This window comes from Eschrichtius robustus, chromosome 19 (genome assembly GCF_028021215.1).
Source record: "Eschrichtius robustus isolate mEscRob2 chromosome 19, mEscRob2.pri, whole genome shotgun sequence".
NCBI classification, from domain to species: domain Eukaryota; kingdom Metazoa; phylum Chordata; class Mammalia; order Artiodactyla; family Eschrichtiidae; genus Eschrichtius; species Eschrichtius robustus.
Window position 1 is genome coordinate 27,524,794 of NC_090842.1, and position 27,594 is coordinate 27,552,387.

At 53.0% G+C, this 27,594-nt stretch overlaps 3 protein-coding genes across 14 annotated transcripts in view; 1 reads left to right on the forward strand and 2 right to left on the reverse strand.

Annotated features, from left to right (window-relative positions):
* The window catches only part of CNOT1 (CCR4-NOT transcription complex subunit 1), a 102,842-nt gene extending 97,191 nt beyond the window's left edge, over positions 1–5,651 (forward strand). For all 6 annotated transcript variants that reach the window (XM_068528162.1, XM_068528165.1, XM_068528164.1 and 3 more), the window contains exons 44-49: positions 9–182; positions 1,136–1,285; positions 1,970–2,150; positions 3,726–3,858; positions 4,998–5,132; positions 5,311–5,651. In XM_068528162.1, coding sequence (XP_068384263.1) covers positions 9–182; positions 1,136–1,285; positions 1,970–2,150; positions 3,726–3,858; positions 4,998–5,132; positions 5,311–5,389 — 852 coding nt within the window. In that variant the 3' untranslated portion in view covers positions 5,390–5,651. The remainder of the gene's footprint in view (positions 1–8; positions 183–1,135; positions 1,286–1,969; positions 2,151–3,725; positions 3,859–4,997; positions 5,133–5,310) is intronic.
* A 1,050-nt stretch (positions 5,652–6,701) lies between these two features.
* Positions 6,702–11,206, reverse strand: SETD6 (SET domain containing 6, protein lysine methyltransferase). 3 transcript variants are annotated; one of them, XM_068528169.1, is made up of 9 exons: positions 11,133–11,206; positions 10,816–10,905; positions 10,589–10,733; positions 10,368–10,509; positions 10,047–10,241; positions 9,796–9,916; positions 8,113–8,293; positions 7,900–7,967; positions 6,702–7,678 (listed from the first exon to the last, which is right to left on the reverse strand). In XM_068528169.1, the coding sequence occupies exons 1-9, from the start codon at positions 11,157–11,159 to the stop codon at positions 7,373–7,375; spliced, it is 1,275 nt and encodes a 424-aa protein (XP_068384270.1). In that variant the 5' UTR covers positions 11,160–11,206; the 3' UTR covers positions 6,702–7,372. The 3 variants fall into 3 exon arrangements, with proteins under 3 accessions (XP_068384270.1, XP_068384269.1, XP_068384271.1); XM_068528168.1 differs by having other exon boundaries at positions 7,825–7,967; XM_068528170.1 differs by lacking the exon at positions 10,047–10,241 and having other exon boundaries at positions 7,825–7,967.
* A 929-nt stretch (positions 11,207–12,135) lies between these two features.
* Positions 12,136–27,594, reverse strand: part of NDRG4 (NDRG family member 4) — a 42,597-nt gene continuing 27,138 nt past the window's right edge. For 2 of the 5 annotated variants that reach the window (XM_068527607.1, XM_068527610.1), the window contains exons 4-15: positions 21,970–22,075; positions 21,597–21,717; positions 21,447–21,509; positions 21,218–21,278; positions 19,518–19,739; positions 19,000–19,103; positions 18,076–18,132; positions 17,934–17,985; positions 16,896–16,943; positions 16,682–16,717; positions 16,516–16,567; positions 12,136–14,308 (exon numbers count right to left, since the gene is read on the reverse strand). In XM_068527607.1, coding sequence (XP_068383708.1) covers positions 14,154–14,308; positions 16,516–16,567; positions 16,682–16,717; positions 16,896–16,943; positions 17,934–17,985; positions 18,076–18,132; positions 19,000–19,103; positions 19,518–19,739; positions 21,218–21,278; positions 21,447–21,509; positions 21,597–21,717; positions 21,970–22,075 — 1,077 coding nt within the window. In that variant the 3' untranslated portion in view covers positions 12,136–14,153. Of the gene's footprint in view, positions 14,309–16,515; positions 16,568–16,681; positions 16,718–16,895; positions 16,944–17,933; positions 17,986–18,075; positions 18,133–18,999; positions 19,104–19,517; positions 19,740–21,217; positions 21,279–21,446; positions 21,510–21,596; positions 21,718–21,969; positions 22,076–25,556; positions 25,638–27,594 lie in introns of those variants that run through there. The other 3 variants (XM_068527609.1, XM_068527611.1, XM_068527608.1) reach the window with 3 other exon arrangements.

Genomic DNA, 27,594 nt, shown 5'->3' on the forward strand with positions numbered 1-27,594 from the left:
AAAAATAGGGCACTTTAAGAGTGCTGCTGGTTCTTTTGCATGATTTCCCTGAGTTCCTTTGTGATTACCATTATGGATTCTGTGATGTGATCCCACCTAATTGTATCCAGCTAAGAAATCTGATCCTGAGTGCCTTCCCAAGAAACATGAGGCTCCCAGACCCATTCACTCCTAATCTGAAGGTAAAGTTCTAAACAGTTCAAGGAAAAAGCAAGTTATATCTTAGTATTTTAGTCCTTTCTCCAGTAAGTGGGGTATTTGCTGTCCCCAGCACACACACCTACAAGTTATTTTAAGGGTGCTCTTTGGGGGAAGCTGTCATGTTATTAAGCCTGATAAAGTATGATACTGCTGCTGAATATTGATTCACAGTATTCGTCTAGTTGCTGTTTTCAGTTTTGATATTAAATTTAGCTATATTTACAGAACCTCAACCTAGCTATTGGGCCAGTCATTTGCTGGGTGGCCCCAGTGGCACAGAATTGCAGAATAGACACTTGTAATGTCATAATTCACAGGTGTTTTGGATTTGTGTACTTGTGTTTTGTTTAAATTATCAGAAGGAGAGAAGGGACTGTTTTAAAAATCATACCACCCTGACATGGCTATTGTAATTTTTATGTATTTTTTTACTCTTCTTTTCACATGCATTTTTTTTTTAAAGTAGCAAGTACAATAATGTCTTGTTCTGCTTGGGGCATCTTTTCAAAGACTAGGGCTCTTGGTGAGCAAGGAATCTCATTCTGTACTCTTGTTTTGAAATCCAATTCCAGGAAAAACACAATTAGTGGTATCAACTAGACTTCTCTACAAAAGGTACCTATCATGCCTTATTTTAAGAATGAGAAAATAGTATAGAATGAGAGATTACTATCATTTTGTATATGGGTACCTTTAATTATAAGAATCTGTTTCTTCTAATTAAAGATGAGTAATAACACTTTGCTGTACAGCAGAAATTAACACAACATTGTGCTGTACTTCAATAAAAATTTCTTAAAAAGATTGATTACTCTTCAAGATGTAAAGTGTATAACTTTAGAAAAACAATCCAACTACTTTCTAGCATAGATACAGTTTGCCGTTAAGGCCTACAGATGCTTCTGATTATGATTCTTGTATTTGTTTGTGGCAGGTGGATATGTTGAGTGAAATTAACATCGCACCCCGGATTCTCACCAATTTTACTGGAGTGATGCCACCCCAGTTCAAAAAGGATTTGGATTCCTATCTTAAAACTCGATCACCTGTCACTTTTCTTTCTGATCTGCGCAGCAACCTACAGGTTAAGTGGTTTGACTGAAACCCTTGGTTGTGTCTTTCACTTTGTACGCACAATTCTATGTGTGGTCTCTTGTAAGTTAGTCTTTTCAACCTGCTTTAAAGGTTTTAAAGCACATTGTCATTTTTAATGGTTGGATGAGATTAACTGGATTATACATTTTACCAGTGACAAGCTATATAGCCTTGGAAGAGGCAGCCAGGGAATGGACTGGTTTTCTGTAAGAAAAGATTGCTGATAATCATCCCCTACTCCGAGACTCTTCTAAGTAAATGGATTCTGGTTCAATTTGCTGTATAGAAATTGATTGAGGCTGTATTATCTTTCCAGTCTTTCCATACCAAGAAACCACATGTTTTTCCCTCTCCAAATCTTTTTTATAAGTGAGATAGTGCATATTTTGACTTCATAAACTTTATTTTTGTGCTGGTAACTGTCAAAGCTTTGGTTTCCCAAGGGAAATCATATTTCTGTTGTTGACACAACTACCCTTGTGCAACTGTGTATTTGTTAAATAACCTCACAAATTCAAGCAGATTTCTAAAATTTAAGTCACAGAGGATATTGGGAACAGTTCAGCTTTTCTATGAAAGGCATAAAAAGGGTTCTTAGAAATATCGGTGCCTAAATCCGATGCCTAAGTCCTCTGTGACAGTAAGTCAGGAGCTTTCTGTTTTGTTCATTTAGGTATCCAATGAGCCTGGTAATCGCTACAACCTCCAGCTCATTAATGCACTGGTGCTCTATGTAGGGACTCAGGCCATTGCACACATCCACAACAAGGGCAGCACACCTTCAATGAGCACGATCACCCACTCTGCTCACATGGACATCTTCCAGAACCTGGCTGTGGACTTGGACACTGAAGGTGAGTGAAGCCAGCTAGTTCTCAGAGTCAAGTTTTGTGCACTTTTTGTCACAGTCTGGTCCCAAAAATACTTTAAGCCACAATAGAGGATGTTCTGTCAATATGGTTATGGGTCTGGCTGGTTATTTTATCTTGAATTCGATAGTATTTGCTCAATGCAGAAGACACAGAAAAGCATAAAGGAAAAAAACCGTCCAGAATCCTTACCGCATCAGTTAATATTTCAGTGTGTATGATTGTAGTATTTTTCTTTTTTAGTGTGAAAATAAACATGTTCTTTTTACTAGCCTCTCTTTAAAAATAGGCTCATGTTACTTTTTTTGTTAGCCTGCCTTTTATCCCAACATTTATTGATGCCTCTTTGCCAGGCAATATGTTAAATATTAAATGTGTAAAGATTAATGAATAGAACTTCCCCTACCTGCTCTGCAAAAAAGTTTACAGTATAATTCCTATTGTAGGTTGCATCTTGCTTGGTTGAACTACAGATTTTTGTGTTATGTGTAGTAGGTGGTGACCAACGATATAGTCCTGCTCAGCCTAACACGCATACACTTTAGGAGGATGCCTACTTTAACTTCGCTGTGGATTTTTGAGAGGCTAATTTTGAGTATATACTACTTGCCTATTTGTAGGAGGGGGTTTGAGACAGCTTAAAATCAAGATTTAACACAAATGAATACCATTACGTCCAGAGCCCAACAAAAAAAGTGGATAGCCTTTAAGTAAGTGTTAAAGCTCACTGTGATGGCCTTACAAACCTCAGTAATATCAAGCAGAGGGAGACAACCAAATCCAATTAATACTTATTCCAATAAAGTTTAAACTAGCATTTCTCAAAGTATAGTCTGGGAACCCTTAGTGGATTATCCCCAAGACCATTATAGAAGGGTCATGAGGGACTCCCCTGGTGGTCCAGAGGGTAAGACTCGACGCTTCCAATGCAGGGGGCCCTGGTTTGATCCCGGGTTGGGGAACTAGATCCCGTATGCATGCAGCAACTAAGGAGCCAGCATGCTGCAACTAAGACCCAGTGCAGCCAAAATAAATATATAATAAATAAATAAATATTAAAAAAAAGAAGAAGAAGAAGAAGAAGGGCTGTGGGGTTAAAACTATTTTAATAATAAAAAGACATTTGCTTTTTTTCACACTCATGTTGTCACAAGTGTACAGTGACGGTTTCCAGAGGCCACATGAAATAACCATACTGGAACAGATTGAACATAAGGGCAGAAATGAGAATCCAGCAGAATGTGAGACAGTGACACTCTTCTCTAAGTTTCTCGGGGGGAAATACTTAAATTTTTTATTAACAGGTTATATTTATATGCAGTAGGTCTCTTATTTTTAAATAGACTAATATTTTTAACTACAATTTTTTTAATGTGAAAAATAGTGAAATAAACCCCACAGAAATGAACTCTTTGGGGCCCTGAGCACCACTGGTTGAAACCAAAGGATAATTTGAGAACCTGTATCAGAAATGCAGATCCAGCCAGTCAGAATTATTTGTCTTCTCACTTTGGCCTTTCAGAGCAAATTCTCGCTAAGCTGGGTTTTCTTCATATCTAGGTCGGTATCTCTTCTTGAATGCAATTGCAAATCAGCTGCGGTACCCAAATAGCCACACTCACTACTTCAGCTGCACCATGCTCTACCTTTTTGCAGAGGCCAACACTGAAGCTATCCAAGAACAGATCACAAGGTAAGAGAGAGAGGTCTGTTTTTCAGAGGGTTCTAAATGGAGCCTCTTCCCCTTTATTATGAATTCTGAGTGGTTTTTGCCCTATGCATTCCAAGTTCACTGAGCGTCTTACATGTGTTAAAGAGTTGTGAACGAAATGGGCATGGTTCTGCCCTCCTGACAGTCTGATGGATGCAAAAAAAATCACAAGTAGAGAATTACTAATCACTGCTGAAACAAGTTTTCAACGAAAGGTGCAGCATTTTGATAGATGAGGAGTTTTTGTCAGGTGGTGGTGTCAGCATATTTAACCAGCCCTGAAACACCCAGGCCTTTTAAAGGCCATGTTAAAGAACTTAGACTTGTCATTACCTCTGGGTTGGAAGGTTTTAAGCAGGAGAAATAACAGGATCATACGTGTGTTTTACTAACAATAGTTAGGAATCTTTTGCAGATTGCTTGGACTATGTACAGCATTGGAGATCAGGAAATGGGTACATCCTCGTGAGAGATACATACACAAACTTAAAAAACTGGACCAGACTTGTTAAACTGGCCCCTCCACCTAATAGTAGTTTCTGAGTATTAGTATTCCTTAGGTTTATATACTAAAAATTAACTAGTGTTTTATTATTAGATGTTTAGATGGTAAAAGTCCTATTTTGTGGACTATATAAAGCTTTAGTGAACTTCCTCTAACTTAAATCTTTGTTCTTGTGCTTTATTACATCCTTAGGGTAAATTTAGAAGTACAATCGGTTAGATCAAAGGATGTGAAGAATTATCCCACCCAATTTACAGATGTACTACTAGTAGTAAAATTCTTATTTCCTATTTACTTTCATTGAGTATGTATTCTTTAAGTGATTATCTTCTCTGTGTCGTGTAATCTATTATCCTTTACCTTAACTTAGTCTTCTAGGCTCAGTAATGGGAAGAGGAGGGATTCAAACCCGTGTTTGTTATGTAATTCTAGAATCTACCTGCATTTAACCATTCTATAGAAAAGACTTAATCCACCTGCCTTTTGTAAAGCTAACAACTTTTGCATGTAGTGTAATAATCAGGGAAAAAGTGTTAGGAAAAAAGACAAATGGAGAAGTGGTCATGAATTTGTATGTTTCTCTGTGCATTGACTGACTTTTTCTTCCCTTCTCCAGGGTTCTTTTGGAACGGTTGATTGTAAATAGGCCACATCCTTGGGGTCTTCTTATTACCTTCATTGAGCTGATTAAAAATCCAGCGTTTAAGTTCTGGAACCATGAGTTTGTACACTGTGCCCCAGAAATTGAAAAGTGAGTTAAAAGTAATTTTTAAATTGTTCCATTCTTAAGACAGAAGAGTGAGAATCATATGATGGCTCCAGCTTGGGTGGGTGATTAAGAAGGCAATAGTGACCAAAATTAATGAGATGCAAGGTTTTAGTCAGGCCTGAAGTTTTCTCACAAACTTGTAACTGTCTCCATTCTTCAGGTTATTCCAGTCTGTCGCACAGTGCTGCATGGGACAAAAGCAGGCTCAGCAAGTAATGGAAGGGACGGGTGCCAGTTAGATGGAACCACATCTCTGTTGTAAATTTGTCAGCCTGGAGGTCCCACTGTACCAAGTTCATAAACTGGCTGAAGATCCTTTCAGCTCTTCCTGACTTTTCCGGCCCTTTGGTCTCGGGTATCTGACCCAATTACCGTTTGGGTCAGCTTCCTGTCTATGTGGACACGTTCCAAATTTAAATGCGTTTTTTTGACTCCTGGCCAACATTTAGAAGATGCTGTGAATATCATTTTGAACTTGTGTAAATATATGAAAGAGAAAACCTTTGTCTGGAACTTCTTGGGTTTGTGCAAAACGTGTCCAAGGCAAGTAGATAAACTGGTGGTACCTACTTCCCAGCTTATAAATTGAGGAGGCTGATGATGCCATGCACTTGTTGGGGGGGGCGGGGGGGGCATAGCTCCATGTCATCTGACATTCCTGGTGTCCCAAACAATAGCAGGAAAGCCAGTTTAAATACTGTGTGACTTATTTTTTTAAAATATGGATGGGGACCTTGAAAATCACAAAGTTGTGAAAAAATGTGGATGTGTAGAATTTGGTATGCCAGGAAACATGGGAAGAGTTCACAGTTGAGATCCCATGGATTTTTGTTTTGTCTCTTCCCCAAATCTAAAGCTGGCTGCTGGCAGAGCATCATTTTCTCTTTTCTGCTGGAGAACACATCCCCTTGGGCCCTGTGAGACACTTCTTTTTATAAAAGGAAGCCAAACCAGGCCTAAAGTTCCCCCATCTCTCTCCTGATAACTTGTAAACTGTGCGGAAAGGAACCAAATATTCTGCATTGCCCTTCCCCATTATCCCAATGAATGGCCATACAGACTAAGCTGAACAACAACAAAGTCAAAAGGACCAATACAGCCCCTTTTGTAAGGATTTTGAATGTTTTGTAAATGTATTGGTCCATGTGTTGTATTTTGTAGCCTTCCTAGTTCCTGGGCTTTAGCTTCCCTACTTCTTGTATGTGTATGCATACTGTAGTCAAACATTAAAGTCATGACACACACACACGAGTCCACTGTGCCTTTCTCAGTAGCGGCCAGTGCTGGTGGTGAGGAGGAAAGTGGACCACCCAGCCTTCCCATTGGGGCACACCAACTTTTGCTGAATGGTAGGTTTTCCTACTACCAGTTTGGCATCTTTAAACAAACAAGGAAGTGATTTTTGTGTAGTGTTGTTTTCCTTTTCCTTTCCAACAGTGAAAAATTATTGGAGCAGGTTTCTATGATTAAACAATTTCAAAATGCCCATTTAAAAACATCCTTTACCCTCATGGTGTTTCAATATTTTTTTTTAACATCTTTATTGGAGTATAATTGCTTTACAATGTTAGATAAAATTTTTAAAAGGAGTAGGTATATATTTAAAACTTTTATCTAATATATACCTTACCTTTCATGACTGTCAAGTTTTATGGCCAGAGAGGACAAAGAGGTTCAAGATTAAATAGTAGAAATCTTACGTGGGGACTTGAATGTCATTGGTGTCTTAAGGGTGAGTTGTGCCATCTAGGCTGCTTAAGGAATTTAAACAAACAATTGCTCAGAGTCCCAGTGACACAGCTTATTAAATCCTCCAACAGGAAACAGTTGTTAAAAAAGGGAAAGTGACTTGTTCAAAATAGACCTGGATTTGAACCAGGTCTACTTTCAAAGTTAAGTCCATGTTGTTAAATGCCAGACTACAACAAAATGTATCACTATCACATTTCTGCTAACTTTGGATCATACTGAGAACCAAACAGCTATAAAATTTATTAGTGTTCATAACAATAAGCAGCAGTTCCCACGTCTACTGTTTCCTTCAGCATGTCACTCTTACCTTGGAATTCATCCTAGACAACAGTTTTGTTACTTTTCCTTTTGGTATTTAGTATGAAATGCAAAACAAAAGGTCCAAATTATCCTTCTTTTCAAGCATCAGTGCGTTCCAGCTTAGCAGAAAGTTCTTCTTCTGGACATTCCTTCAGGAAAAAGGGAACCTGCTAATTTGTCAGTTCCAACAATTGGTGTAAGATCATCTTCTGACCATAACGAACCTGTAAGGCTTGCTGTTCCCTCCAGCTGAGTGTGGCGTAGACCTCCTTATTACTGAGTAAATCTTGCTCAGCTTTTAAGTCTGTGGCATAGGTTTGCAGGGTCAACAAAACACTGTCCCGAAGAAGCTGTCTCCATGATGCTTTGAGTTTGGGGATATTTGTGATTGTCAGGCTGTCCTCTTCCCTTTTATCATCTCCCCATCCATCCTGGTCTTTAAATTCTCTGAACTCCTCAGCAGGCATGCACAGTACCTAGAAGCAACCATGGGGCCCTTTACTTGCGTATTTCCAAAATTGATTTAGAGAAGCCAGCCTATCCTGACAGCATTTAAGTGTCCTCTCCATCCATGCCACCTTTCCTCGCACCTAGATCTAAATACTTATTTTGAGCAATTTACCTTGAGTGTCATGGCCAGTTCCTCTTCTGTCAGCACCTCCTCCCACCCAATCACAAAGGCTCCCTCTTCGCCTACCATCTCCAGTTTGCATAAGAAATCCCAGCGTTCATACAGTAGGAGCCTTTCATCTTCAACTTTTGTTCCTGTAGACAGAAAGTACTGGTGTGAAAGTCAGTATACCCAAGAGCTCATTTCTCCTTAGTCTACAAAAAGGGAGCAACTACTATTGGCAGAGCACCTGGGGCAGGGATGGAGACGTACGCCAGTGTCCAAGGTTTAATCACTCACCCTGTAACGCTGCTTCACGAACCGTCACCATCTGAATGTCAGCCGTGTCATCCGTGTTGTCAGGATACGGTTCAGCAAAACCATACATGTGAATCAACTGCCAGTTAGCCATTTGCCCGTAAGTGTTGAAAATCTCATGGCCTTTAGGAATGGGCTGAGTGGCCACCATCCGAAGACAATTCTGGGGTGGAAGGGAGAAGCTGGGGCCAGGCCCTTCCCAGGCCAGCCTCATGAAGATTATACTTCCCTCCTAGGAGGGTACAGTTCAGTGATGGGACTGACGCTATACCTACCAACAGTCTACCTTTTGTTCTTGTTAAGATCCTGTACTGTAGAATAAAAGTGGTGAGGCTTACAAAGGTCAAAGGTCATCCCAATGGTTTAGTAGGTAATCTCTGCTCAGTCATCCATCTCACAAACACTTAAAAAGTTGCTAGCTTTGGGGACTTCTCTGGTGGTCCAGTGGTTAAGAATCCGCCTTCCAATGAAGGGGACACAGGTTCGATCCCTGGTGAGGGAACTAAGATCCCACATGCCACAGGACAGCTAAGCCTACACACCACAACTAGAGAGAAGCCTGTGCACAGCAACAAAGAGGCCGCGTGACACAACTAAGACCCGACAGCCAAAAAAAAAAAAAGTTGCTAGCTTTACAAAAATGAAGAATTAGGGACTTCCTGCAGTCCAGTGGTTAAGACTTCTGGGGCCCAGGTTCAATCCCTGGGTGGGGAACTAGGCTCTGCACAGTGTGGCAAAAAACAAAACCAAAAACCGAAACACCCAGATCAAAGTAGGAACAGCAAATGGACACAAACCTTTTAAAAGTAATAGCCAGGGACTTCCCTGGTGGCACAGTGGTTAAGAATCCGCCTGCCAATGCAGGGGACACGGGTTCAATCCCTGGTCCAGAAAGATCCTACATACCACGGAGCAACTAAGCCCGTGCACCACAACTACTGAGCCTGCGCTCTAGAGCCCGCGAGCCACAACTACTGAGCCTGCGTGCCACAACTACTGAGCCTGCGCCCTAGAGCCTGTGAGCCACAACTACTGAGCCCGTGTGCCTAGAGCCCGTCCTCCGCAATGAGACGCCCACACACCACAACGAACAGTAGCCCCCCGCATGCTGCAACTAGAGAAAGCCTGCATGCAGCAACAGACCCAACACAGCCAAAAATAAATTTTATTTTAAACAGCCATTTCCTAATTTTTAATTCCATAAACTTAGATCTTTTTTTGCAACTTTCCACTTAGCAAATAGAATTGATATAAACACAGCCTTGGTATCATCTTAAACCGGTCTTAAGAACATCCCCTCTTCTGAAAAGTATTGACACTCTGGCTGTTCCAGATTGCTGTCCACAGGGCCCGGAAACAATCTTGGCTCACTGGCACCGCACAGACCAACCAACCTATAGAACCAAATCAGTGAGGGTGCAAGGTTTATCAGAGGATTAACCCCAGCTTTCTTGGAAGGTTTTGAGATGTTTTATGTTAAGACGATTTCAGTGGAATACGCAAAGTACACAGAGGAGGAGGTAATTCCACCTACACATTTTTAGTATGAGGAGAATGGAGCCTGTTTAGCTCAACTGCCAGGCCAGCATAAGTGACACACCGGTTTGAATCAAATGCCCAATCATCAATGCACATAAGAACAAGAACTGGGAGAGATCCACTCACTGGAGAGTATTCTAGATTGGCATTGTGATTGGCTAAGTGGTTTAGTACGTCTGCAGCAGGCACCATCAAAGGGGAGTTTGGCTCCTTTTCATCCTCCTCTTCCTCCAGTGGTTCCTGAAAGCTGCCACAGAGAGAACTTTGCTAAAGCCCAGTGCAGGGTGAGAAGCGAGTGGGGGTTCACTGTTCTTTCCCTTCTGGTCCCTCAACAAAGTTCTAAAAAAAGGGTCCTTTTTAAGGCTCCGCTCACTGACCTGTAGGCCATCACAAGAGCCACGAGCTGGCGGTAGAGTTCCAGAGAGCGCACCCTGGGGCTGAAAAGATCGGGGTGGGCTTCCATGAAGGGCAGCACGATGGAATAATACTCGCTGCGGATGCTGGCCAAATCCTTCTCCACAGCCTCGGGTACGCCGGTGCCCTGCAGCAATCGCCGGCGCTCCTCCTCTGGCCTGCAGTGACACCCCCACCCAGGTTCTTCACACCACCTACCGGGACTAGCGCTTGGGACCCGTGTCCCAAGGGCAGGGCGGTTCGAGCCAGGCTACCTGCGGTGCTGCCCCTCCTACGGCTCTCACCAGAACATGGGGTGCTCCAAGCGGCCCAGCTCGGGCCACAGCGCAAAGTAGGGGCTCCAGGGCGAGGCCGGGGCCTGCAGCTCGTGGAGCAGCGCCAGCAGCAGCGGCACCCATCCCGACTGGCTCTGCAGCGCGCCTCGCTCTGAGGGAGACAAAGAGGTTAGGGCCCCGGCCGGTCCCACAGGCCCGCCTCGGCGTCCCACCCCCGCCGGCGTGCCCACCTCGCTCCAGCAGGCCGCTGATTGAGCAGGTGTGCTGCGACAGGAGTGCGGCCCGCGGCACCGCGAACAGCAGCTCCCCGGGCTGCACGCTCTCCCGGGCCACCATGCCGTAGCCGGCCACCGTGCCCTGCCGGCTCACCGCCACCTGAGCAGGGAGAGCGGCCGGTCAGAGCTAGACCGCGTCCGCTTCCCCGCCGCGCCAGCCTCCACCCCGCCCCCCCACTCACCTTGGGACTCAGCTCCAGTCCCACCCGCCGGCACCAGCTCAGGAAGCCGGCCACCGGGGCCGGGTCCTCGCTGTCCGCAAGCCCTGCCACCTGAGACAAGCAAGCGCAGTGGCGTTGCCCCGCCCGGAAGAGCTCGCTGGGGGCGGAGAAGACGGCGGCGCGCGCGCGGAGGAAAGGCCGGGGTTGGGGGAGGGGACGTGGAGCGCGGCAAATGACCCGCGGCAGGGCGCGCAGCCGCGTGCGGGACGGCGCCGCGGACGGGGGAGCGGCGAGGCGCGGCGGACACGGGTGCGCCTGCGTCTGTCGCCACAACTCACCCGCCGGCGCTTCGCCTGGGTCGCCATGGTCCAAGGGCGCGCAGCCCCGCGACTCCGCAGCCCCGCGCAGGCGCTTCCGGCGTCCGGGAGCAGGACTCTCAGAGGCGGGGCCTATGTTCCCGCCCCGGGGCCACGTGACGTTCGTTTCGACTTCCACGCGGAAGACGTGGGGGTTTGCACCTGGTCGTACGACCCCTGCTGAGAACATCCTTGAGGCCGGGTCTCCCCACTTGGGTTTGAGAAAACGTGCCGCCGGGTGCAGGAAGATGTGTTCCCTTGCCGCCTTGAGCCTGGTCTGAGCCAGGCACAACCCTTCCCAGTCTTGGTCTGTGACAGCTGAAACCCCTCGGGGTAGAAGTCCGGTTGAAGTGCAAAATCCCGTTTCTGGATAAGAAGGGAAGGCCTCGCGGGAGGCCGGCTGGGAGCGCAATTAGAGCAGTTTGTGCACGTGTTTCGGTGTGGTGTGGTCAGGGCTCCCAGAACTATTGATAGAATAGACCCGCTCAGTTTTTCATCTTCTGCGTAGCACATGGAGGGGCTTATTTTTATTTACTTTCTTCTTTAGTTGCTGACACACAGCAGGAAATCAATATCTATTTATTGGATAAATGGCTGAGTAAATGAATCAGAAATGGTGGTTAAACATGGGGAAATAGCATGCCGTTAAATTTAAGAAAATGAGGCAGCGAATATAGAGGTTACAGGTCTGGGTTTTGAAGTCAAATACTGTTAAGGCCACCTCCCACCTTGGCCTCTTATTAGGGCAAATTCAGTTTCCTCAACTGTGAAACTAAGATAATTAGTATCTACCCTATGGAATTAATGTAAGGACTGGTAAGATAATGTGACAAGATATGGAAATACAGAGATAGATGGAAATGCCTGTCTTCACTCTGAACGGTCAACCCCACCTAAACAAACCCAAGAAGCACCAGCCTCACGAGCTTAAACATTCTGTCTCTACCAAAGCTTCTCATGATGAGCATGGCATCACCATACTCAAATTCTTCTTAGTTTCTTTATTAGTTTTTCAGCACAGTTAACTCTTTCTACGTTGACAAGGGTTTTTGTTTTACATTTTGTCATCTCAAAGTCTCATGACATCAGGCACCAGAATACACGAAAGTAGGCTCTTCACTTTGTACAGAGAAGAAAATAACAAATTCCATTAATAGTTCACTTTGACCAAAGAAGACACAACCTCCGATGGAAAGCCACACGCCGGAGTACCCAATATACATATATATATAATGTATAGATATTTATAGATCTCATCTGAAAGAACACGGAAAAAAAATCCAAGATTCACAGCGCTATCTACAGTAAGAGGGATTAATTCTACCAGCTTTTCAAACAGTCACATTCTATATTCAAAGGAAGCACGTGAGTGAATAGAACTAACAGACTCACACTCCACTGGGCTCTATAATGGCTTAAGATGACAGAAAGGGGTGATGTGTGCCGAGGAAATGTGGATGCAGGTGTCCCCTCAGCCCCACACCCACCCACCTACCCTCCACAGCCCTGCATTTTTCATTGCTCTCTCCTCTTCTCTTTTTTACTCATCTGGGGGCTTGTGGCAACTGATTTAGGCTCAGAGACAAATGGCTTCTGGTTCCTGGGCCAGGAGATTCTACCCAGTAAGGTGGATGAACAGGAAGTATATGGCACAGCCCTGGGCTTCAGCTGGCTGGAAGGGGCTGGGGTGTGTGGGGGGAGCCTTTCTCCTCTGCCTGGCCCTTGTTCACTTCAGGAAACGTCACCTCCCACCCCAGGACCCAGCAAGCCCCAGCCTGAGCCTACTCCAACTGGCTAGCATGGTGATTTGGGACTGCCAAGTCCTGCTAATTTGGGCCAGTTTTCTCCAAATGAACTCTCTCAGTGATGCCTACGTGAAACATTGGCATAGCTTGACTAGAAGTCTCCCTAGAAATGTTTCTAGTGGCCTTGGCCATGCTGCTGCTGATTAAGTTGTCCTCCATGGAACCTAGGGGTGAAAAGGGGGTCTCTGGGGGAACTCTATAGGAACTCTGAGCCAACACTGCCTGCTGGCTTCCAAAGGCAGTCACCACGAAGTTCTCAGAAGCGCACCCAACACTCAAAGGCTATCCCAGCCTTTAACCTCAGCCCTAGTCAGCTCCCTAGAGACAGAGGACCAGGTGACTTTCTGCCTCAGGGCCTTGGCTCAGAAACGGGGCAGGGCCAGGAGGTGGCAGACTGTGGGCTGGAAGGGACAGTCTGTGGGGTTCCTGCCCTCAAGGTCCTCTGTGTTCTGTCTTCCTTGGGCAGAGAAACCCCTTTCAGCCCCTACCTGCCTGGCCCTACAGCACCAGGCCCACCCAGAGAGCACCAGAAAAACTGCTGTCTGGTAGAAGCGCCCCCTTGTGGCTACTGTTCAGATGATTGTCACGGGTGCTAAAGTCAGAAACAGATGTGCTTGATGGTGGGGCTCAGGGGTGGGAAAGGGGCCTGCAGAGCTCCAGGGCTCCTGCCTCTGAGTGCTCCCTGCTGCTGTCTCCTGGTTCTCATGCCAGTGCCTGAGCTGGACCCTGTGTTCCTGCTGTCCCAGCACCTACCACCGCAAAACCCCATCGCACCTTCAAACCTGCCTGCCTGAGGGGGTCAACCCATGCTTTCTTTAATCCAGGATATTATCCTGGATCCTGGCCAGAGATGGACTCAAAGTCTTTCCTTAGCTAATCTCCTTCTTCCCTGGAACCCTGCCCTGACTGTGCCTGGGCCTTGGGGAACTGGAAGAGAGGGTCTAAGTCAGCCAAGTTAACGAGGTGAGGGAGGGGGTGGGGTAGGGGAGGAGTGAGCCCCTCAAACCATCTGGAGACTGTTCCACTGCAGCATCTAGGACGGATCCCCTCATCTTTTTAAACAAAAGAAAAGTAACCCCATTTCCTCCCCTTCGCCCTCGCAAAAATAAACTAAAGGGGAAATGAGCTGCGCAAGGATGGCAGTGGGACGTCGATGCAGGTTGGGGGGCAGGTGAGCATCTTCGTGGGACCAAGGGCTTCAACAGGACACCTCCATGGTGTGGTTGACCTGGCCCAGCCCCTCACTGCTCTCTGAGTGGGTGCAGGCCTGCGGGCGGCTGCCGTCCACCGAGCTGGCGCTGGTGAGGGACGAGGTTCGAGAGCGGGCGAGACGGGTCATGCTGGCCGAGGGCACTGCAGACAGAGAGGGCACCGGGGGTGAGGACCAGCAGGCGGGGCCGGGCGCAGGCAGGCAGGAGAAGGATTTACACAAGCAAAGTGGCCAGCGAGACCCGTTCTTCCGACGAAGGCTCATCCCAAGCCAGGGCTCTACATTTGCTCTGTCAAGCCCCAGGCATGCAACGCCAACGACAGGAAGTGAGCCAAAGGGGCGCAGGGGCCACGGAGGCCGGCAGGACCCTCCTCACAAGAGCTGGCCAGAGCTGTGGCCAAAACGGGGTGGCAGCTGACCGGGTGTCCTTGAGCTGGGGCAAGGATGGGACATTATTTCCAGCTCGGCCTCCCTCAAGAGGATGATGGGGCAGGGGGAATGAGACCAGTTCTGTAAAGAAGGGCAAGGTGTGATGGCCCCAGACTGCCCTAAATCCTGTTTCTGCCCTTATTCAGAGTTTCACAAGCGAGACTTGCAGGGAGCAAATTCTACCTTCCTGACCTCAACTAGCCACCTGTCCAGCTCAGGCATGGCTTGCCCCTGACCCCAGGGCCGACACCTCTGAGAAGTTCTGGTTCCAACTGCCAGAGTTCTGGAAGCCACGGGGCCCATGGCAACCTAGAAGCAAGGCTGATCTAAAACCCAGCCAATCTGGAGCCCTAAATGGGACAGAGCCCACGGAAGAGCAGGGCACAAGAAGTTCCCATGGCAAGATGCGGCCTGGCTGCAGCACTGCACAGAGGAAGGTGCAGGGGCTCCTGGCGGGGGGGGGGCGGGGAGTGGGGGGGCAGGACGGCGGCGGTCCATGCATTAGGGAAGGGGGTGCGGGGCTACCTGCTCCTCCACTCAGCCTTCGGTCCTTCAAGTATGCAACTAAGAGAGAAGACAGAGCCAGAGGGGCAGGGTTGGGGAGACAGAACATGGGTGAAGAGGAGGCCCGGCGAGGTGAGGGGAGAGGAGAGGAAGGCACAGAGCAGGCTGGGGGCAGGGCCAGAGGCTCAGGAAGCCCACTCCTGCCCACCCACCGAAGCAGCGGCCACAGAAGGAACTACAGCACTGACTGATGTCAGTCTGGCCCTAGGAGTCGGGAGAGCAGGGTGGGGTACTCGTCTCACACCCCGATTCTCCAGCCTGGGCTGCGGCACTGGGGGCTCACCCCCACAAAGCCTTTAGGGCCTATAACCTAGTCCCAGCACCCTCACCATTCTGCTGGGGCTCACTCTCCCCGTGGACAGAATGCGGGAGACCCGTATGACCTCCCAAATCCTTCCCAGCTCTTGGGCTGCCTGGTGGTATCTGTCCCAGGGCCCTGAGAATGGGTCCCAGCCCTGTGACAAGTACTGCTCACCCACCCATCCCAGCAGTGTCTGCCAGGCACTTCCTGGGCTCAGCGCCCAGCCTCAGAGCCCTTGCTGGGTCTCACTGTGGGTCTTGGCCTCTTGCTGCCCTACTTCTCCAGACAGGCTGGCAGGGGGCCCCGGTCCCCTGGGGGCGGGGGGTGGAGTTCTGTTCCTGGCTGGCCCCCCAGCCTTCCCCCACAGGCCTGTCCTCCCCAGAAGGCACAAGCTCCAGAGGCTGAGGTCTGGGGCAAAGAAAAATTCGGGCAGAGGAAGTTTGCTTCCAGGAGGAGAGCCAGGCACAAGGGGGAGATGGAAGGAACTGAGGAGATACACGTGTGTCACCAAGGGGGCATGTGCGCTGGTGGCGCTCACGAGCAGTGTCTCACTCCCGCACGAGGGGAAGTCGGGGGCGGGCAGGGAGCCAGTTCCACCCCTCTTTCCTCGGGGTCTTCAGATATGTCACCCCCAGTTTGGCTGCCTCAGCTCTCCTAACACCCAGATGGCCTCACATGCCTTCCCCAGTCCCCAGACTCCAAGTCCACTCCTCTGATGCCCCTGGTACCATCTGGCATCTTCTCAGCCCTTCTCAGGTGCTGTAGGCCCAACAGGCGCTGGGTGGGGTGGGTGACCCACCTCTAGGCAGGCTTCCCGGGCAGGACTCAGCCCCAGGCCCTGCTCCCCAGGGCTGGGAGAAGAGTCCCCCACCCCAAAAGGCCCAGCCCTGTCAGGAGAACAGTGCCCCAAAGCCTCCCCAAGGGCAGGGCCTGGCCTGGGACAATCAAATTACAGCCTAGGTGGAGATGCCCTAGAGGCCCCCAGGCACAGCGTCAGCCCCAACTTGCTGCCTGCCCCCCAGTCTCTAGGGCAGGGCGGGGTGGAGGTATACTTACTGTAGCCCATGCCTTGCAGGAAGTATTTGAAGGCTTCAGTCAGCTTCCCGGGCTGCAGGACGAGGGACAGGTACATGCTTTGTTTGGCTGCCTGGGATTCAGGGAGAGGGGAGGCTTCCCCAACCCCTGGCCAGGTAAGGGATGGAGGGAGGGCCAAGAGTCTCACCTGTGTGACCTGGGGGAGCCCCCCGGAATCTGCCATCTGCAGGGGAGAGAGGGGGGTGAGCTGAGCAGGGGCCACCTCACACCACACCTTGCCTGTGCCTTGCACACCTGGACAGGCTCCCCTGACCAGACACACCGTCCTGCTCCCCCCTTGGCTGGGACCCCAGGCAGGCCCCTCCCTGTGGCTGGGCCCAGGGTGGGGAGGAGGGCCTCACCTTCAGGAAGGTCGTGGTGGTTGGATCCAGTTTGGAGTTGCACTCGACCTGGGGACAAGGAACAGGCTTCAGCAGAGTGAGGCGCCGAGGGCTATCAGGCGTCCCCCCTGCCCCGGATGCTAAGGGAGGGTCTATCCCCAGAGCTGCGAGGCTCTACAGGTGAGGGAAGGAATGCAGGGGGCAGACATAGGCACCTTGGCGAGGCCAAGGCCCTGGGGATCAGGAAGCAGCCCCCTGAGGGCCTGAGACCCTCTACTGCACTCACAACTGCTGCTGGGCTGGGGGCAGGGGCTGGGCAGCGGCCTCACAGCGAGCCAGGGTCACCTTGGCGGGGGAGGCTGGGAAAGCACCAGGGACCCCAGGAGTCGGGCGTCAGAGGTGAGGGAGGGCCGAGCGTCAGCAGGAGACTCCGAAGCCCTGACCCTGCCTGGGTCAAGACGGCAGGTGCAGCCCACAGCCCTGCTCCCCGGAGCCCTCAGGCACACGGAGGGTGTCGTAGTTTGGGTGCACACTGGGGGCTTCCCTGGGCACTCCTGGACCCCTGACCCTCTGGGGGGACATGAAACACCCCAGGCTGCCTGCCCTCAGAGTTCCAACAGGAGAGGTGACACATGATCCCCAAACATAATGGATGCATGTGATGGTCAAAGGGGGACCACTGCTGTGCTCATGAATTGCTTATTTCATAACAAATGAATCCAATTTTAAAGAAAAGAGAGATCTTAGTCTTTGGGCCTAAAATGGGTCGAGAGTGCGGAGGGGCTGCCGTGCTGCAGGGAGGGGTAGGGTGGGGCAATCAGGTGGCCTGGTCCTGGCCCCAGGCCCCTCCTGTCTCCAGGCCTCCCTCACCTGAAGGATGCGGGCTGCCTCAGGCACTGGTGCCTGGCAAGATGGTGGGGAAGTGGGATGAGAAGCCCACCATCCGGCGTCCCCCCGAGGCTTCCCGGGGGTGGGTCAGGAATTGGCCCCGTTGGCCAGGAGCCAGTGACCCCTTTGGCCCTGCCACCCACTGGCACCAGGGCACAATCCCTCACTCACCACCCCCTCCTCGGCAGGTGCGTTATCCCCGACCACCAGCATCACAGGGCAGCTGCAGACACAGAGGAGAAGGGCTGTCTGGCCTGGGCACTGGAGAGAGGGTTTCAAAGGCCGGGCAGGCTGGAGGGGGCAGGACACTCACCGCAGCGTCTTGGCGTTGGGCACTGTTCCAGGCCGGTTAATGTCCAGATCTCTGCGGCTGCAGGGAGAGGCGGAGGTGGGCATCCCAGGACTGGATCCCAGGGCGGGGCGTTGGGGAATGTCCCCAAGCCTGACACTGCCGTATTTCAACCCCATCCCTCCACATGGCAACTATGGCCCAACATCCCTGGAGGTGCTGGGCTGGCCCCAGATTTGGGGCTTACGCTCTAGTGTCTCAACGGTGAGACAAAGCCTCACAGATGCCGTTGGTAAAATGGGGAGACAGAGACCTGTTCTGCATAAGTAGGGGCCTGAGGGCTCCCCTCATGTGACTTCTTCTGGGACCACCCCCCCCAAGTCATGCCAGGTGGGCCCTCACATTTGGCTCTCATCACGGGCTGTGCGCCACCACCTGTGCTGGGAGTCCCGCGCCTTAGAGGCAGGCAGGCCGGGGCTTCCCTCCTTCTCCAGTGTTTCTCCAGCACCATGCACACAGCAGGCGTTCAATAAATATTTGTAGGAGAAAGAGGAGAGGGGCAGGCCAGCGGGGGCCCCTGGCTTCTCCCCTGCAGGGCAACCCCTAAGGGGCTCCAAGGAGCACTTAATCCAACCTCCTCTCAACTTATGGATGTCAGCACTGAGGCTCAGGGCAGTGGGGGCAGCGGGTGGCGCCCACATCCCCCGCTGCTCCCGCTGGCAACGCCCAAGGGAGGGGGAGGAGTGGAAGAGCCCTGCTCCCCCTCTGCCCCTCGCGGGGTGTGACCCTGGGCAAGAGGTCACCCCTCTCGGAGGCTCAACGGTCCACTCATCTACGAACTGGGGGAGTGTGTTGCCAGCCGTGAGCAGCTGTACTGGGGAGGGGGGCCCCCAACTGCTTGAGCGCTCCCGTCCTGGTGCCGCCAGCTGGGACCCGAGCCGCCCACACCTGTTGTACATGTTCCAGAAGAGCTGCAGGTTGGCCTGGTTCACCACATTCCCGATCTGCTGCCGGTAGCTCTGCACCAACTCTGTGTTGCTCACCAGCTCCTCCTGGGCCCGGGGACGGGGGATGAGCGCAAGCGCGGCAGGGCAGTGTGGCGCCACAGACGGGGACTGGCTCAGAGGGGGCACCTCTGGCCGGAGCGGCCCCTGCCCCACCCCAGTGGTGGGGAGGGAGGGGGGAGGGGGAAGAGTGTGGGGGGAGCCCACGGCCTTGGGAGGGGAGGGGACCCCGTCCCATCCGTCTCCCCAGTCTGTCTCGGGTGCTGCAGTCTCGCGGCTGATCCCGGGGTAGGGGTGAGGCATGTCTGATGCCACATCACCCCGCCACCCTCTTCCTCCTGCCCGGCCGGGAGGGTGGGCAGAAACCCCGGGTACCCCCCGCGAGGGGGCAGAACCAGGCCCTCGGGAGAGTCCCAGCCCGGCCGCTCCTGCTCCTGCATGAGGACGGCCCCGCCCCCTTACCTGCCTGAAGAGGTGGGAGAGCACCGTGTCAGGTAAAGTGCTGGTCAGGCTGGAGAGCTGCGGGCCGGGGCGGAGCCAGTGTGAGGGACGCCCCGCCCACCCCACCCCACCCCCTTCCAAGCGGACCGCGCTCACCTTGGTGGCCGCCCAGTCGATCCAGCCTTTGCCATTGGGGTCGATGTTTATCAGCACCAGCCCCTCCACCAGGTCGGGGAAGATGAGCTGCCGGGACAGGGAGACAGGGCTTGGAGGGCGGGGCAGGGTGCAGGGAGCCCCAGTCTTCCCACCTGGAAAACGGACTGTACAATTCTGGCCCTGCCCGTCTCACAGGCGGTTGCTAGGATCTGAAGGGAAGGCCGCGCTCTGTAAGGGCTTCAAGGTACCACTGACAACCAAGTGCCTTCAGCTGGGAACTTGCCTGGGGGCCCCTTCCAGCTGCCCCTGCTCATCCTCCTCCCCACGTGGAACCTTTCAAAACCCTTTTATTTGGAATCTATGCCTATATCACTGTTTTTCAGCCCCTTTAATATATCTTTGAAGAGGCTACTATTGCAACACTAAGGATTAAACATCTTCAATGAAATGTTTTGATTCTTTGCTTTCATAGAAAAAACCCTAGTTATATTAAGAAACTGACCTTTCCAAAGCCTCTTTTGTGTTAGACATTGTAAAAGAGATTCGAGTTTTCTGTTCGGCTGTCTGCCTGTGTTTAGGGGAAAATGGTGATATATATACAATACTGAGGTCATGTCAAGGTTGTCTGGGGTGGCCAGGAATAGTTGACAGTTAACAAAGTGGTTAAGTACCGCAGTGGAAATTGGAGTTGAAAATTCTTAGTCAGTTTTTTTGGTTTTTTTTGAAGAAAGAAATACTTTGAATCCTAAAAATTAAGTTTTTGCTTTTAGAGATGGAAAGCTTGTGAGCTCCTACCCGACATGATGTTTCTGAAACCTGACTTTAAACCTCGCAAACTTAACATAAGTATAATTTTAGATTAAAAAATGATTCATGTTGGGGGCTTCCCTGGTGGCGCAGTGGTTGAGAATCTGCCTGCCAATGCAGGGGACCCGGGTTCGAGCCCTGGTCTGGGAAGATCCCACATGCCGCGGAGCAACTAGGCCCATGAGCCACAACTACTGAGCCTGCGCGTCTGGAGCCTGTGCTCCGCAACAAGAGAGGCCGCGATAGTGAGAGGCCCGCGCACCGCGATGAAGAGTAGCCCCCATTTGCCGCAACTAGAGAAAGCCCTCGCACAGAAACGAAGACCCAACACAGCCATAAATAAATAAAGAAATAAAATTAAAAAAAAAAAAAAAAGAGGGATGAGAGCCAAAAAAAAATTAAAAAAAAAAAATTCATGTTTAAGTATTACTCTAATTAGTGAATGAGTGATTAGGATAATCCTTATTTAGTGGCTGGAGTAATTAGTTGTATAGTTTGTTGCTAAGAGAAAGTTTGGTTTTGGATAATGGTTGAAGCAACTTATGGTGCATAGCGTTTTAAGGAATTGTATAGAAAAAGTAACCTTTTTTTTTTTTTTAAGTTAATTTCCTTGGAGGAAAAAAAGAAAAAAGGACTTTCCTAAGTGAAGAGGAAGTAGGGGGAGGAGGAAAGGAAGAGAGGAAGGAAAGTTTCTGTGGGGTTGCCCCTGGGAGAGACCAGTCCTGGGATTAGTTACAGGGGCGGGTGGAGAGACTCACTGCAAACTTGGCCAGCACGTAGGCTCCGGCTCCCACTCCAATGCCAATCACGTACTTGAACCTGATAGAGAGCATGGCTGGTCACTCTAGGGGTTTCCCATGACTGCCATCCACAGCAGACCCACCCATAGCCCTCAGCGCTCAGCGAGAGCCTGCTGGCTCTGCAGAAATGGGGGGCGCGCCCTGGCCCCCAGGCACGGGGGCGGGGCAGGGCTGGGCGAGGACTCACCCGAAGTGCTGCACCACACTGGGAAGCATGGCGGCTAGCTGCTCCATGGAGGGGAACTGGTACCTGCAGGCAGAGCAGGAGGTCAGGCCCAGTGCAGCCGGGGGTACAGGGCTGGGGAAAGCTGGGGGGTGGGTCGCTCCGGGTACCTACCCCTGAGGAAACTGCGAGGCCCCCACCTGCTGACCGGGGGCATCCACGTGACACACCACGAAGTGCTTGGTGATCTCTTGCATGTCCTCAAAGTTGAAGAAGGTATTGAAGCACAGCTTGTCTGCAAAGACAAAGCTCTCAGCTGTGGCTGAGCCGGGAGAGGCGGGGAGGGAGGCCCGTGGATGCTGAAAGGGAGGTCGAGGCAGAGGTGATCAGCCTCATGGTTCTGCGGGGAAACCAAGACCCAAATGGCTAGGGGCACAGAGCTGAGCGTGAGTGGGGAGCTACGGGACTCTGTGGGGAGGGAGGGGGGCCTCACTGTTCCGGGAGATTCGAGGCAGTGGAGGGCCAAACGAGGCTGAGGCGCACTTACGGTTGAGACCCACATCATGGTAGGTGACGATGGCCGGGCGGTTCCCCTTGGGGGAGCCCCGGATCACCACGTGCAGAAGGCCGTAAGGCGTCTCGATGTCGTGCTCCTGGAGGGGAGAGACAGCGCTGGAAACTCCGGGCAGCCCCCACTCCCGGCTCTTCCGGGAAATGATGCTGTGGGGCAGCCTGGGGGCTGCTGGGCCTCTGGCGGGACTTTCACCCCCATAGGGTGGTGCATCCCCTTCTCACCACCCCCAGCCACCCCCAGAGAGGACAGACCAGAGGGAGCACCCCTTCCCAAGGCTGTTCAGCACAGGGGCAACGTGAACTGGTCTGCACGTGAAAGTTCTGGTCTCCTCTGCAAACCAGCCAGTGGGACGAGCTGCCACTGCCCAGGCCCAGGCTCAGGCCCTGCTGCACTCAGGCCTCCAGGGTCCAGTGAGGCCCATTTTCCCCATCTCACTGCAGCCCCTCCAGGACAGCTCTGCCATCCCCACTGAGTCCCACCCTCATCATGTTCCCCCTCGACTCAGAAGCCTTCAAAAGGGCCGCAGCTCCTGAAGGGGACTGGCCTCAACAGCTCACCTAGAATCCACGGCAAAGACCCCTTGCTGGCCAGCCCAGCCTCCCACCCCGACACCTGCCCCTGGTTCCACCTCCACGCTCTTGCTCCTGCCTCTCCGTGATCCCCAAGGCCTCCCTCAGGCTAGACTCCCACCCCCTCCCCAAAGGCCTTCTGCAGTGGCCGCTCTGGGGTCCTCCTGTGTTCACGCCTTTGGTTTGGCTGCTCAGGGTCGTCAGTTCTTCAGGAAGCAGGAGCTGGATGCTGCAGGTTCGAGACCCGCTCTAGCCCTTACTGTGTGACTCTGAGCGGGGCATGCACTTCTCTGTGCCTCAGCCACCTCTGCTTGAGCCACCTCATCAGGACTCTGTGAGAACTAAACAAGCTGATATCTGCCGAGTGTTTAGCACTTGGAAAGGGCCCCAGAAAGGGGGCTGCCGTGTGTGGGCATCCCTGAGCCCTGGGGAGGCGCCCTGCTGGCTGGTCCTTCTGCAAACTACTCCCTCTTGGCCACTCATGGGGAGGCTCCAAGAGGGTCTGCCAAAGCTGAATAAACAGCCCTGCTGGCACCAGGGGGAGTCCTGGGAACTACAGGGGGTGGCCCCGGGGAGTTGGAGGTGGGGCTAGGGTCAAGGACAGTCAGATGTGACTGAGCACCTACTGTGTGCCAGGTGTTATGCAAGAGAGAAGGAGCTCTTTTCCCCATCTTTCAGGTGGAGGACACTAGGATGCTCAGATTCAGAGACAACCTACGTTCTTGCCTCCGACAGGAAAGTGGAGACTCAGGCAGGAAACATCTTCTTGGGGACTGGCCTTCTTGGGTCTGGGCTCAGAGGACCACTGTCGAGGCCTGTCTCCAGTGGGGAGAGACAAGGCAGTGCCAACCCTGTGGCTCAAGGCTGCACCCCGGGAGCCACACTTCTGGGAGTCCTCCAGGCCGGCCCGAGCCCACCACAGCCTCCCCACGGCCCAGGCCTGTCCTCCCTCAGGGCTGTCAAAACAAGGAACACTTCCTGCTCACTGAACACTGACCAGACACTTTTCATGTATCTTCTTATTTATCCTCACAGAGGAGGAAACTGAGGCTGGGAAAGAACCGACTTGCCCAAGGTCAAGTTCAGAGAAGGCAGAGGGGGGCGCCTTGCCAGGTGCCAGCCTCAGGCTGCTTTTTCTGAGGAAGAGATCAAGCTCCATGCAAGAGAGTTCTGAGCCGGCAGCCTCTCCACGGGGTGCCTGTCCCTGCTTGGGGGCCCTGCCTCATCCCCACCCCCCATGCTCTGCTGGCTCTGGAGGGCAGGGCCTGGGGCAGGAAGAGTGCACAGTGCTAAGGAAGGTGGGATGGGGCAGGAGGGGCGCACGGTGCTATGGGAGGGGGGGCTGGGGGCAGAAGGAGCTCAGTTCTATGAAGGGCAAGTTATGGGGCAAGAGGGGCGCACGGTGCTATGGAGGGTGGGGTGGGGGCAGGAGAGAGCATCCACAGCACAAGAGCTGCAGTGCGCTTCCTGCCGCATAGTTCTCAGAGCGGGGTCAGCTCTAGCCCGCAGAGCACAAGTCAGGGCCCAGGGCGTGGTCCTCCCAGATCTCCACCTCCCCATGGGTGTGTGTGTGAGGGCAGTGTCTGCCCCTCCCAGTCCCGGTGTGGCCGCCCAGGTCCCCATGCCCCACCCGGGGCAGCGGGACTAAGTCGCAGCGCTTGCACCACTAAGGCTCAGCCCGCTGGGGATGGGAAGGGCTGGGCCTGGACAGGCCATCGGGAGCACCAGCCCGGTTGCCCACTGACCTTGGCTGAACCCTCCGCCGACCTCCCTGCACCCTCTCCGACCCAGGAGTTCAGATCCAGGTAATCCTGATAGAGGCCAAAGGTCCCCCAGAGGGGCGCCCCAAGGGCCGCAGCCGGACACGCTTTGAGTCCCCCAATCCCCAGGGCCGAGGGCTCTCATTGGCTCTTGGTGACGTCAGAGTCCGTGCCGCCTCCAGGTGGGCGCCAGCGCGAGGCACTGCGGCAGCAAGGGAGGGGGCTCTAATGTCCTCTCTCTGCCTGTCCGGCTCCCCTCATCCGTGACCTTGAGCGCTGCGGGGGTGGGGGTGGGGGTGGGGGGCCCTCCGAGTTGGGCTTCAGGTCGCGTGCACGCGCTCGGGGCTGGTTGGATTCTTCCCATCAACCGCATCAATAATTCAAGGACCGGGTCTGCAGCGGCCGGTAGGCGCTGACGTCGTTGCCTGGGTAGAGGTCGGCCCCATGGCCTCCGGACCCGGCAGGGCAGGCAGGGCAGGCAGGGCAGGCAGGGCAGGCAGGGCAGGCAGGGCAAGCAGGGCAGGCTAGGGGGTAGAGGAGTATGTCTGCCCCTGCCTCTCCCTCCTGGAGTTAGAACAGCACCGAGCCTGGGCACCTGCTGCCCCCAGGCAGAAGGAGGCACCCTGGTCCCACCGGGGCCCCTAGTCCTGCAGGTTCATCCCTCCAGCATTGCCTTCCTACGCCCAGAAAATAAGGCACAGCGGCCCCCTTCTCCCTGCAGGGACCCCAGCCTGATGGCCCAGTTAACACCACAACCCAAGACTTCTCTGCTTCTGCCTGACTGGCACCCTGCAGTCCCCCAAACAACCAAGACAACCCTCGCAGGGTCAGGAGGTGTCTGCAGGCACAGACACCCCAGACACACAGGGAACAGCTTCCACAGGGCTGAGGTGGTCACAGGCGCCAGGCAGAGCCAGCTGGGCACGTGCCAGGCGGAGGGCACACCGTCAGTGGGATATACACATGCCTACACACCGATCCACACAGGCTTACAAACAAGTCACAGCCCGTTCCAGTTTGTGCAGAGATTTCAGCCTTCCCCGCCCTCCCCTGTGGACCCTGACCAGCAGCTACCCCCAACCGCTGCAGCAGACCAGGGTGCCTGGAACCTGCTGGCCTTGCTCAGTGACCCCCAAGGTGAGGCGACTGAAGGCAGAACCACCACCAGACAGAGGCAGAGGGATGCCCCTCCCTCCCCGCCCGCCTCGCCACCCCCAGACTCCGCACTCACCCCATCCCAGCACTCCGGCATCTTGCTGAGGGAGGCGACCGGCCTCGACTAGGAAGGGCAAACAAAGGCCTGAGTCACCAGAGTCCAGAGGGAGGGAGCAGCGCAAGTAGGAGACCAGCGGCTCTATGACGGGGCACAGCTCCCGGGCCATTTATATGCAGAGCCTGCGGCGATGGGGGTGGGGGGCGGCTGGGCTGGCCCCTCCTCCCTGCGGGGTTTCTGAGCAGCCACTCGCTCACCCGGAGCCCCTGCTCCCAGATTGGCTTTCAGGAGACAAACTTGGCTCTGATTGGCTTCCAAGGTCCTCACTCACCCCATCTCCTGCTCCTCCCGCCCCCAGCAACACATCAGTCTTGGTGGCCCCCAGCCCCTGCATCTGGCCCACCCCCAGCACAGAGGCTCACAGCAGCAGCTGCACACCGGGTCCTAGGAAGACAAGAGGCCACATGTACATGTGTGCCCTGTGACAGGTACACAGGAGCCTCTCAAAGACGAGCACACGGAAGCAGGGCAGGGTGGACCACAGAGGCATGCCCTAGACAGCAGAGCCCTTGACCCATACCCTGGGAGCAGGGAGCGCCCGAGAGCGCCCCAAGCCCAGCCTCCACATCAGAATAGGCCTGGATCCCTTAACCTTGAGGAGATACGGGGAGTCACTGCTGCCTGGGGCAACCTGGGTCATGACCCTACTCCAGGGGACTGCTCCTTCTCCGCTCCCAGGGTCTCCCCTTGGGCAGCCCCCACTTTGCCCACATGTATACCCAGCGCCTGACCACACTGGGGAAATGGGGGTTCTGGGGCCAGGGGGCCTGGGTAGATTGGTGGGCACACACCAGCTCTGCCCTCCCCCACCCCCATCCTGCACAAGGGGCTGGAGGCCACTAGAGACAGGAGGAGGGACAGGAGGCAGCTTGTCCACGTGGACATGCCCACCTCCCGCAGACACACCCAGCCCTCCTTCCTGGGGCCACCCAGCCTGGGGCTCGGCTCGGCTCTCGAGTCTCTGGGGAGCAGGATGCTTGAGCCGCCTCCCGCTGTCCTGAGCAGCAGGACAGGTGCTGGAGGTCACGTGGCTCAAGATTTGGGTGAGGAGCTGGCCAGAGACATGCAGGCAGAGTAAAGAGATTAGAAGGGGCAGGCAAAGGAGAGCAGAGGAGGAGAGGAAATAGGCCAGGGAGGGGAGCAGAGGAGGGAGCCCAAGGACTGAGAGAAGCAAGAGCAACAGAGGGAGGGAGGGGTGTGGGCACCTGTGCCCCCATTCTGCCTCTTTGGTGAGGGAACATGCCACTCGTCCCAGCCTGTGCCGACAGCCCTGCACGCTGGCTGGCTGCCCTCGGGGAAGGCGGTCACCTCCCCATCTCTGGGTGCCTAGTGACCTGGTCAGCACCTGCCCTGTATGCTATTCCTGGCCATGTCCTCTGCCTGGGGGGCATCAATAACTTTCCCTGCCCCTCTCTGACCTCTCGCACTGCGGGCCTAGTGCAGAGTGCTGGGGGCCTGTGGTCTCCCAGGGCAGCTGGGGTGTGGAATGGGCTATCCCCCAGCCCCTCATGTTCTGGCCATGTTCCCTGTTCCCTGCAGCCACTTCGGCACAGGAAGAGGCTCTGGCAATTGAGGTGGTGTGCAAAAGCACAGCCCTGTCTGCGGAACTGCCCACAAAATCCTCCCATATGCTTCTGGAAGAGGGGCAGGGTGGGGTGGCCTCCCACCCTTTCTGCCACTAAAACCCTGCCCCTTCATGGTCCCCATCCAACCTTATGCCCACCTGAACCTCTGAGTAGCCTTTCCCACCCTTGGACCTGGGAGATCTCAGACACTGCCCAACCCAAGCCATGACCTCCCAATTCTGCTCAGCTCAGTGGTTTCAAATCCACAGACCTGAGTTTAAATTCCAGCTTCCCCACCCACTAGCTGGTGACCTTGGGCAAGATTTTTTAACTCCTCTGTGCCTTAGTCTCCTCAACTGTCAAATAGGAATTGTGCCTTCCTCACAGAGCTGCTAGGATGAAAAAAAGCTGCATACATCACTATAGACCTG